General features: G+C 40.8%; 1 protein-coding gene across 4 annotated transcripts in view; it reads right to left on the reverse strand.

Moving 5' to 3' along the window:
- The window catches only part of tcf7 (transcription factor 7), a gene marked incomplete at its 5' end in the record, with an annotated part of 87,928 nt that overhangs the window by 34,078 nt on the left and 41,350 nt on the right, over nt 1-12,500 (reverse strand). For all 4 annotated transcript variants that reach the window (XM_079834221.1, XM_079834220.1, XM_079834219.1 and 1 more), the window contains one exon: nt 5,787-5,901. In XM_079834221.1, the coding sequence (XP_079690347.1) occupies nt 5,787-5,901 (115 nt within the window). The remainder of the gene's footprint in view (nt 1-5,786; nt 5,902-12,500) is intronic.

The raw sequence follows: 12,500 nt of genomic DNA on the forward strand, positions 1-12,500 counted from the left end.
TTTTAATAAACATTAACAGTTGAATAATGTATTAACACTTTTATAATAAAAAAATAGTGTGTTCTGTTTACATTCTTCTGGATTTATGATTTTGATAGAAAAGAGTGATCAAATAAACGCATAAATATTAAACAAATCTGATTCATCTTTCTAAATGTAATCAAATGAAAACGTTATGTATAAAGCATTATAAAGATATTCATAATGCGCATTATATCTTTTAATGAATAACTGAAACCAAAGTTAAAGTGCATTATGATATTCACAGATTGCGTGTTCCATCTGACATGCGTTGTTTTGACATGTTTTAATGCGTTAAACTCTCTAAAGGTGTTTATAACTGTTGTTACAGTATTATTGAGGCCATACAACGCATAATTATTGCATTAAAAACCCTTTTAAAGTGCTTTATACAGAAAGGCTTTAGGTGAAGTGTGAAAACCTTCATGTAGAACACATTATACAATCCCTTATTGTTTTGGGCATGAGATGCTATCTTCAGATTATGATTCATTTTATTTTCATTTATTAGAAATGGAAATCAGACCCAGTGCGAGCACACGGAGTGACCTTTGACCTCAGCGTTAGATGATTCTGTAATGGTAAAAAGAAAGACGCCCGTGTGTTCTCCAACAGGAAGTGATTTGTCAGCCTGTGTTTGCTGAAGAATGCCACTCGATGACTGTAATTTGCATCTGCTCTGGGCCTGTTTGTGAAGCGAACCCTCATAAATCTGCAGCTGGAATGTGAGCGGCTCGAGTCAGCCCTGAGAGATGTGTGTGAGTCACATGACCTGTTATTGAGGAGGCTTAGAGCCAGCTCAAACTGCATCTGCATGCTGTCCTCAACTACAATATACACACAATCACGCAATGACTCCTGTGAATGTGTGTATGCGGTGGTTAAAGACACGTCACACACACGTGAACGGAAAACAACATGCTTTAAAAATAGTCTTTCAATATAAGACACACTTCACGCTCACCAAAGCCTGTGAAAGTGAAACGATCAGACGCCTGAGATGACTGGACAGAGAACACACACACACACACACACACACACACACACACACACACACACACACACACACACACACACACACACACCATCAGGATATCAGAGAGAACACACACACACACACACACCATCAGGATATCAGAGAGAACACACACACACACACCATCAGGATATCAGAGAGAACACACACACACACACACACCATCAGGATATCAGAGAGAACACACACACACACACCATCAGGATATCAGAGAGAACACACACACACACACCATCAGGATATCAGAGAGAACACACACACAGACACACCATCAGGATATCAGAGAGAACACACACACACACACACACACACACACACACACACACACAATCAGGATATCAGAGAGAACACACACACACACACACACACACACAATCAGGATATCAGAGAGAACACACACACACACACACACACACACACACACACACACACACACACACACACACACACACACACACACACACACACACACAATCAGGATATCAGAGAGAACACACACACACACACACACACACACCATCAGGATATCAGAGAGAACACACACACACACACACACACACCATCAGGATATCAGAGAGAACACACACACACACACACACACACAAACACACACACCATCAGGATATCAGAGAGAACACACACACAGACACACCATCAGGATATCAGAGAGAACACACACACACACACACACACACACACACACACACACAATCAGGATATCAGAGAGAACACACACACACACACACACACACACACACAATCAGGATATCAGAGAGAACACACACACACACACACACACACACACACACACACACACACACACACACACACACACACACACACACACACACACACACAATCAGGATATCAGAGAGAACACACACACACACACACACACACACCATCAGGATATCAGAGAGAACACACACACACACACACACACCATCAGGATATCAGAGAGAACACACACACACACACACACACACAAACACACACACCATCAGGATATCAGAGAGAACACACACACAGACACACCATCAGGATATCAGAGCAGCTTCAGTCAGTCATCACATCATCATCATGTGAGTGTTTGGGTCACGGTGGGTGAGTCTGGTACAGTTCACTGATTCACACACATGCACACACAAACACACACACACACACACACAGGCACTCACTCACGCAGACACGCACGCACTCACACACGCACACACACACACTCACACACGCACACACACACGCACGCACGCACACACACACTCACTCACGCACAGACACACACACACGCATGCACACTCACGCACAGACACACACGCACACACACACACTCACTCACGCACAAACACACACTCATGCACACACAAACACACACACACACACACACACACACACACACAGGCACTCACTCACGCAGACACGCACGCACTCACACTCGCACGCACACACACACACACACACACACACTCACACACGCACACACACACACGCACGCACGCACACACAAACACACACACACACACACAACTTTTCACACACACACAACAATTTTATTTTTTAGAATGGAACTATTTATTGTACCTTTAGATAATATATAAAATTTTTTTTTTTTAAATCACGTGTTTTTGTTTTGTATCAGATTTGGTCCATCAGGTCTTTATGGCTCATATAGAGAGAATAAACAGCTCAGTTTCATCCAAACGGAGCAAAAATATGCAATTTGCTGCAGATGCTGATATTTATGCGGACAAAAGTGATGAAATTCTGATGCAAATCAATGACATCTTTACAGTACAGCAGAATATATCAATATCAATATCTGCCTTAGCAAGATGATATTTCAATGCTTGGTTTCATGATCACAGTGGCATAGACTGTCAATGGAGGGACAGAAATCTCTCAGATTTCATTCAAAATATCTTCATGTGTGTTCTGAAGATGAACGAAAGTCTCATGGGTTTGGAACGACACGAGGGAACTTACATTTAACCTTTAAAGGATGAGTTCACTTCAGAAGGACAATCTCCTGATGATTTCCTCTCCTCCATCTCATCCAAGAGTGTCATGTGTTTCTTTCTTCAGTCGTTTTTTCAGGAAAACATTCCAGGATTTTTCTCCTCATAATGGCCTTCAATGGGAACCAGCGGCTGAAGATCCAGATCACTGCGGTTTCAGAGACTCTGACCAATCCCAGATCTAGACAAACCATCGCCACATTTACAACACACACACACATTTATACACTTTAACCTCAGACGCTCGACTTCAGTGCTGTTCTTCTTCATGGTGTGTGATGTCATCATGTCAGAAAGGTCACATGACGCAGGTGGATGTGCCGCCCCGGTGTTAAAACGAACATGCAAAGACTAAAAACAACGATGACAAACGATTTTAAAGTCAACATGAGATGAGTTTATCGGCACTTCCACCTACATCATGTGACCTTTCAGACGTGATGACATCATACGCTGTGAAGAAGCACAACACAGAAGTCGAGCGTCTGAGGTTAAAGTGTATAAATGTGTGTGTGTGTTGTAAATGTGGCGATGGTTTGTCTAGATCTGGATTGGTCAGAGTCTCTGAAACTGCAGTGATCTGGACCTTCAGCCGCTGGTTCCCATTGAACTCCATTATGAGGAGAAAAATCCTGGAATGTTTTCCTCAAAAAACGACTGAAGTAAGAAACACATGAACATCTGGGATGAGATGAGATGCATGGACATTTTTTGGCCAGGTTTTAAATTACAGCAAACTTTAGTCAATTTGAATAGTAAAGCCACAAAAAAAGGGTTTGAGTAAATCCTGACAGTAAATCTGGCCCTTAGGGAGTTTCACAGCTGAGAGTCCGCACCAAAGTTCATGTTTTGATAGATTTTATACATTTGGTTAGTTTTGGTTTGGTTTCACACTGCAGTCATGCGAGCGCACTAAAGACCTGCACATGACACACTTGAGTCCACTCGTCTTCATCATGGGCGGCATCTGGACACTGATTGGTTTGTAAACGGATGTGTGTGTGACATCAGCGTCTTTGACAAGAGTGAATGAACGGACTCATATCACCGGCATTATTGATCAGTCGCATTGCTGGACTATTTTCTTTTCGTTACGTTTAAAAGTGGACATTTCAAGCTTTATATTCACACATTTCTCATGTTTGTGAGACGAGTATCTGCTGAGTTTGGGTTTATTTGAGACGCGCTAAAGTTCATGTGTAAAGCATGTGATCGCTCCCGCGATTATGGTCTGCTGTAGACTATTTGCTTCTTATTTATTAAGATACAATTTATATAAAACGAAATTCACATTAAAGGGTTAGTTCACCCAAAACTGTAAATTGTGTGATTAATGACTGAGCCTCATGTGGTTGGACACCCGTCAGACCTCCGTTCATCTTCAGACACAAATGAAGATATTTTAGTGTAAATCTGATGCTCTGAAAGGCCTCCATTGGCTCAACTTTACACTCTCAAGACCCTTAAAAGACACTAAAGACTAAAGTTACAAAGTCCATCTCACTACAGCGGCTCTACAATAACTTTATGAAGACGAGAAGCTTCGAAGCGTTATGAGTCAGTGAGTCGATTCAGCTGTTCAGAGCGTTATGAATCAGTGAGTCGATTCAGCGGTTCAGAGCGTTATGAATCAGTGAGTCGATTCAGCAGTTCAGAGCGTTATGAATCAGTGAGTCGATTCAGCGGTTCAGAGCGTTATGAATCAGAGAGTCGATTCAGCTGTTCAGAGCGTTATGAATCAGTGAGTCGATTCAGCGGTTCAGAGCGTTATGAATCAGAGAGTCGATTCAGCGGTTTGACACGCGATCTGAATCATGAATCGACTCACTGATTCATAACGCTCTGAACAGCTGAATCGACTCACTGATTCATAACGCTTCAAAGCTTCATGAGGCCGTGTTTTGAAATCGTCATCACTATATAAGTCGTTATTTAGGGTTTTTTTGCGCACAGAAACTATTCTCGTCTTCATAAAGTTATTGTAGAGCCGCTGTAGTGAGATGGACTTTGTAACTTTAGTCTTTAGTGTCTTTTAAGGGTCTTGAGAGTGTAAAGTTGAGCCAATGGAGGCCTTTCAGAGCATCAGATTTACACTAAAATATCTTCATTTGTGTCTGAAGATGAACGGTCTGACGGGTGTCCAACCACATGAGGCTCAGTCATTAATGACACAATTTACATTTTTGAGTGAACTAACCCTTTAATATACAATGTATACAAAACGAAATTCACATTAAAGAAAGGCTTTCTAAGCAAAATCATACAAAATTTCGTTCAAAATCATTTGTGACCTTCTGTCTTCTGACATATTGCGCATCTTTTCACTTTTCATAATCAATGCAGCCGAGATGAAATTTAAAAATAACGTTATAATATTTAAACATAAACAGGAACTTCCTGTAAATGTTCTGAGAGTCTGAACCGTACAGAAAATGCTTTCACACTAGAAACCAACCGAAGCTTTGTTCAGTTTGATCCGCACTGAGACGACCTCTTTTAGTCGGACCAAATCTCGTCAGTTTGGTCTGGCCCGTGGTCAGGGGAGGTTTCACACCGGTCATTTTGATCCGCACCAAACTGAAAAGTCAGAAAATCCGGACCAAACAAGGCAGGTGTGAAAGGGCCCTTAGTCTCAGTCATCGGGTGCTATGGTGTGTTTTCTGAACGCAGCTCATCCAGAGCGACAGCATCAGATAAAGGCGAGTGTGTGAGCGTACCTGGCTTCTGGCTGACGTCTGTGGGAATGTGTGTGGCGCTGGGGTTGAAGTGATCGTACGGCAGCAGCGGCGTGAGAGGATGCATCCCCGGCTGGACCACCGACACTTTGTTGGACTGCAAGAAACACACACACACACACACACACACAATAAGATGGTGGTCAGTTGAAGTCTGATGCTTGAAAGGCGGCGTGCGAGCGTGTCAGATGTTGAATACATTTGCTGAGAGAATCAATGGGAAGGAGCCATTTGATCGATCCGCCTTTGATGATCAAGGCCAGCAGCACAAGAGCTTGTCTGCTTTCATGTCTCTGTTTACAAATGGCCTCAGTAACTCGTGTGAAACCCAGTGTGCTAATGCTAACAGCATGTTGGTTGACAGCACGTGTCATGGCGGTTGCAGGGCTGGAAGTAGCCGCATTTCTTGGCCAAACTTCTGACTGCGGAGCCTTTCATATGGGCGTCTTTTCATCTGAGCGCCGAGCACATGTGTGCCAATGAGGGAGAACGAGCACGTTTATGGGAAAGGCCCATTTTCTCCTTTAGTTCTTCATAATGGACAGAAGATGGAGACCCTCAGCTTTAAAGACCTGCTCAACACACACCCGGCATTAAAGCAAAGGGGGAAAACGTCAGATTTACTAAACACACTTGCATCGCTGCACTGCCACATCAATCTCGTTTACATCTCCCCTGTTTTCTAACGCCTCTGATTGGCCACTGCATTCAACAGAAAAACTTGTGATTGGTTATAATGCTCAACGCAAATGACCCCCAAAAAAGACGCTTGTTATTCCCAGTGTTGGGGAAACGCATTACAAGTAACTTGAGTTACGTAATAATAGCACTTTTTCCAAGTAACTAGTAAAGTAACTCATTACTTTTCAAATTCACAACAAAGTTACTTTTTCACATTAGTTTGACTGACAGCTCATGTTGAGAGTTAGTGCTGAGGCGTTGTGTGTGTGTGTGTGTGTGAACATGAGGGTTATTGTAGTTCTAGACTAAATGTGAGCATTTATTTATCTCACTTGCACAGTAAAGATTCTGTCCTCCTCAAAATGAAGAAAATCAGTCAAATGCAAAATCAGAGTATATGCAAACCTCCAATAATTAAATATTAAATAAAACAACTATTTTTATGCATAATCTACCTTTATATTTAATTGACCAATGTCTTGCTGCTGACCTTTGATGATGAAAATGACTAGATTTATTGTTTTTATTGGTGTAACTTTTTTCTCTGCATCTATTCTCCATTATCCAGAGCTGCGCCCTCTAGTGTTCATGAGGGAATCTGCATCTTTACCTCAGCCTGGGGCGCATTATTTACATTTGGGTATGAAGAGGTCTTTACCATTACACAAAAATATAACTTTTTTGTTATAAAAAAATATATATATATAAACAAGCCCAGCCCAGGTGAGAAAAAGTAACGCAAAAGTAATGTAATGCATTACTTTTCTTAAAAAGTAACTAAGTAACTCAATTAGTTACTTTTTAAGGGAGTAACGCAATATTGTAATGCATTACTTTTCAAAGTAACTTTCCCCAACACTGGCTATTAGTATACTTCTTTTAAACTAAAAATAAGAAAGTACACATGTACTTCTCAGAAACATACTTAAAATTGCACTTAAGTATCATTGATCTGTACTGACAGAAAACTACTGTGATACTGTACAACCACGTGTGAAAGAATGAATACCTAAATAGGAACATAGTAGTATACTTAGAATGCAAAAATAATATATGTAATAGTAAAATATAAGTATGATGTTAAGTTCACTTGAAGAAAACTTGAGTACACTTGCAGTATAAACTACTAATCTAGTATACTTCAAAGTGTACTTTCATTGACTAAAAGAAATGTACTACTTGTATTAAAATAGTAAACTGCTAGTATACTTATAAGTTCACTTGTAGTACAGATGCAGTACAAATGAGAAACCTAGTTGTGCACTTAAAGTTGACTATTTTAACACTTCTAGTACATATACACTCACCTAAAGGATTATTAGGAACACCTGTTCAATTTCTCATGAATGCAATTATCTAATCAACCAATCACATGGCAGTTGCTTCAATGCATTTAGGGGTGTGGTCCTGGTCAAGACAATCTCCTGAACTCCACACTGAATGTCGGAATGGGAAAGAAAGGAGATTTAAGCAATGTTGAGCGTGGCATGGTTGTTGGTGCCAGACGGGCCGGTCTGAGTATTTCACAATCTGCTCAGTTACTGGGATTTTCACACACAACCATTTCTAGGGTTTACAAAGAATGGTGTGAAAAGGGAAAAGCATCCAGTATGCGGCAGTCCTGTGGGAGAAAATGCCTTGTTGATGCTAGAGGTCAGAGGTCATGGGCCGACTGATTCAAGCTGATAGAAGAGCAACTTTGACTGAAATAACCACTCGTTACAACCGAGGTTTGCAGCAAAGAATTTGTGAAGCCACAACACACACAACCTTGAGGCGGATGGGCTACAACAGCAGAAGACCCCACCGGGTACCACTCATCTCCACTACAAATAGGAAAAAGAGGCTACAATTTGCACAAGCTCACCAAAATTGGACAGTTGAAGACTGGAAAAATGTTGCCTGGTCTGATGAGTCTGGATTTCTGTTGAGACATTCAGATGGTAGAGTCAGAATTTGGCGTAAACAGAATGAGAACATGGATCCATCATGCCTTGTTCCCACTGTGCAGGCTGGTGGTGGTGGTGTAATGGTGTGGGGATGTTTTCTTGGCACACTTTAGGCCCCTTAGTGCCAATTGGGCATGGTTTAAATGCCACGGCCGACCTGAGCATTGTTTCTGCCCATGTCCATCCCTTTATGACCACCATGTCCCCATCCTCTGATGGCTACTTCCAGCAGGATAATGCACCGTCACAAAGCTCCAATCATTTCAAACTGGTTTCTTGAACATGACAATGAGTTCACTGGACTAAAATGGCCCCCACAGTCACCAGATCTCAACCCAATAGAGCATCTTTGGGATGTGGTGGAACGGGAGCTTCGTGCCCTGGATGTGCATCCCACAAATCTCCATCAACTGCAAGATGCTATCCTATCAATATGGGCCAACATTTCTAAAGAATGCTTTCAGTACCTTGTTGAATCAATGCCACGTAGAATTAAGGCAGTTCTGAAGGCGAAAGGGGGTCAAACACAGTTTTAGTGTGTGTTCCTAATAATCCTTTAGGTGAGTGTATGTTCTAAAAAGTGGGCCAATTTAGTCCCATGTGGTACTGAAATAACACACAAGTTTACTACTAGTAGACATTGATATTAGTATACTAACGACATTAAGTATACTTAAAAATATACTTGAACTTAAGTATACTTCATAAAATAAACGTCTTCTTTGTAAGGGGATTGAAGCAACACGAGCAGATCGAAATGTAATGCCACAATCAACACATTTTACTGTTAGTCGTGGCAGTTTAATTGTGCATTTTCTTGAATTTGGGGGTCATTTTTGTTCATTTTGGTTCCATTTCATGAATGTAAAATGCTGGGAAATCATTTCACCATACAGCATTTATATTGCACAACTTCACTTCACAATGCATTTAGTTTTACAGACATTATTTTGCTGGAAGACAAGAGATGTTTGCCGAGGCGATTTCATTGCTCAGCTCCTGAGGAACAAGCACGGCCTAAAATGAACACTCGGCAAGCGCCAAATGAGAGGGAGAATCTGCGTTGGCGAGTGTGTGAAACAATGAAACTCACCATTTTTATGAATTCTAACAATAAACATGAATGACACTCGGGACAGTTGACAGGACAGCGCTGCATCGTCACAAAAGATTAAACCTCGACAAGCGCAAGAAGACGCGAAAGAGAGCTCATTTCGTTACTCGCTGTGAGGAAAGCGTTGTGTGTGAAGCACACACACAGAAAGCCGCGTTTCAGACAGTGCATGAATACTAAACTGAGCTCTCCTTCACGTCTTCTTGCACTTGAATGGACTAATTCACACACAGTTATGTCCAGAAATAGAGAGTATCGTAGTAAACATAGTTGGTTATATGTCTTAAGTGAATGTAAACAGTTGAGAAAGTAAATGCATGTGTGTCAGTATCAGTGTATTAGATCTGTGCATTCGCTCTTAAAGTGACAGTAGCCTAATATTCCTGCAGCTGTGTGTTTAATGTTAATCAAACAACAAAAGACAAAGAAAAATCACTGTTATATTGTATTTATCTGACTGTTTACTTGTCTTTAATAATGTTTTAAATGTATATTAGTTAGGCTAGTATAGTTTTAGCTGTTGTGAACAGAGAATTGTGAATTTTCCCTGGTATCTCAAATGTTGTTGTCATTATTGTCAGTTTTTGCAGTTTTAGGCCCTGGGAACACAAGCGTTCATCTTAAACACAAATATTCATTAATCTCACTGTTCATATAGAATCAAGCAAACATGGCCATTATATATCAGAGCACAAAGTCTATTTGCATGTGGTTCTTTCCTTTAATCCTGCGTTTCTTTGAACAGGAATGCAGGGATTGGTCCTTTAATAGTGACCGGTGAGGGACACGACGACCCGCGGGCGCTCTCAAACACTGGCACGTCTAATGTATTCTTTGCTTTAAAAATCGAAGTGCTTTTTTTGAAGCGGAAATTAGAGGTCCTTTTGGAGGCGAGCGCTTTTAAGTGTTACGTCTTTAATCTGGGATGTGTGGAGCTCGACGCATTTGAATGATCTCACACGCTGGAGGTTGTCATTGCTTTTGATTGATTTCACTGCCTTTGGTCTTTAGTGATAATGCCTGAAGGAAGTGCATCTCCGATGATGGACATCTGAAGAGTCACATGATCACTCCTTTACTTACACTTGACTAGAGACCTAGATCCCTTCATCCAAAGGAGAAAATAAAGCATTTAATAATCAATTCATTGATCAAATGTAATAATTAGAAAGTAAAAAGAATTGCGCATTAGACAGTTTTTAGAACAGTTTTTCAATTATATATTTGATATAATTGTAAACTGATATAAAAGTATGTTTCCACTCCAATTTGTTGTTGAAATAAACATTTAAACTGTGGCTGTAATAAAAACTTACATAATGAAGTCATCACTAACAGGCTAACTAAATATTAGAGATGCACCGATATGAAAATATTGTCCGATACCGATAATTCTTTATATTTGAATGCCGATAACTGATTTATTGCTAATTTTTTAATAATCTTTGAGAACCTGAGTACAAAAACAAAAGTCTCAACATTAAATCCAACACACAATTATGATGTTCTCATCATAATTATATTTTTATGTATAATTATATTTATGTAGCCTATATGACAGACTAACCCGAACCCTACCAAATATATATGATATTATGCCTATATTTATCAAAACGCTCCATTCTAGTGTTTACTTTTTTATGCTCATTGAATGTCTGAACGTTATCATTCCCTATCCCCTATATAATGCACTTTCTGATCGTTCCCTATCCCCTATATAGCGCACTGTCTGATCGTTCCCTATCCCCTATATAATGCACTTTATGATCGTTCCCTATCCCCTATATAATGCACTGTCTGTTCGTTCCCATCGCCTATATAATGCACTTTATGATCGTTCCCATCCCCTATATAATGCACTGTCTGATCGTTCCCATCCCCTATATAATGCACTTTATGATCGTTCCCTATCCCCTATATAATGCACTGTCTGATCGTTCCCATCCCCTATATAATGCACTTTATGATCGTTCCCTATCCCCTATATAGCGCACTGTCTGATCGTTCCCTATCCCCTATATAATGCACTGTCTGATCGTTCCCCATCCCCTATATAATGCACTTTATGATCGTTCCCTATCCCCTATATAATGCACTTTATGATCGTTCCCATCCCCTATATAATGCACTGTCTGATCGTTCCCATCCCCTATATAATGCACTTTATGATCGTTCCCTATCCCCTATAATGCACTTTATGATCGTTCCCTATCCCCTATATAATGCACTGTCTGATCGTTCCCCATCCCCTATATAATGCACTTTATGATCGTTCCCTATCCCCTATATAATGCACTGTCTGATCGTTCCCCATCCCCTATACAGTGCACAGTCTGATTGTTCCCCATCCCCTATATAGTGCACTGTCTGATCGTTCCCCATCCCCTATACAGTGCACAATCTGATCGTTCCCCATCCCCTATTTAGTGCACTGTCTGCTGTTCCCTATCCCCTATATAGAGTACAGTCTGATCGTTCCCTATCCCCTATATAGTGCACTGTCTGATCGTTCCCATCCCCTATATAGTGCACTGTCTGATCGTTCCCATCCCCTATATAGAGAACTGTCTGATCGTTCCCATCCCCTATATAATGCACTGTCTGATCGTTCCCATCCCCTATATAGTGCACTGTCTGATCGTTCCCATCCCCTATATAATGCACTGTCTGAACGTTCCCATCCCCTATATAGAGCACTGTCTGATCGTTCCCATCCCCTATATAATGCACTGTCTGAACGTTCCCATCCCCTATATAATGCACTTTATGATCATTCCCTATCCCCTATATAATGCACTTTATGATTGTTCCCACCCCCTATATAATGCACTTTATGATCGTTCCCTATCCCCTATATAATGCACTGTCTGATCGTTCCCATCCCCTATATAATGCACTTTATGATCGTTCCCTATCCCCTATATAATGCACTGTCTGATCGTTCCCTATCCC

The sequence above is a fragment of the Gobio gobio genome (assembly GCF_949357685.1).
Source record: "Gobio gobio genome assembly, chromosome: 14".
Taxonomy (NCBI): domain Eukaryota; kingdom Metazoa; phylum Chordata; class Actinopteri; order Cypriniformes; family Gobionidae; genus Gobio; species Gobio gobio.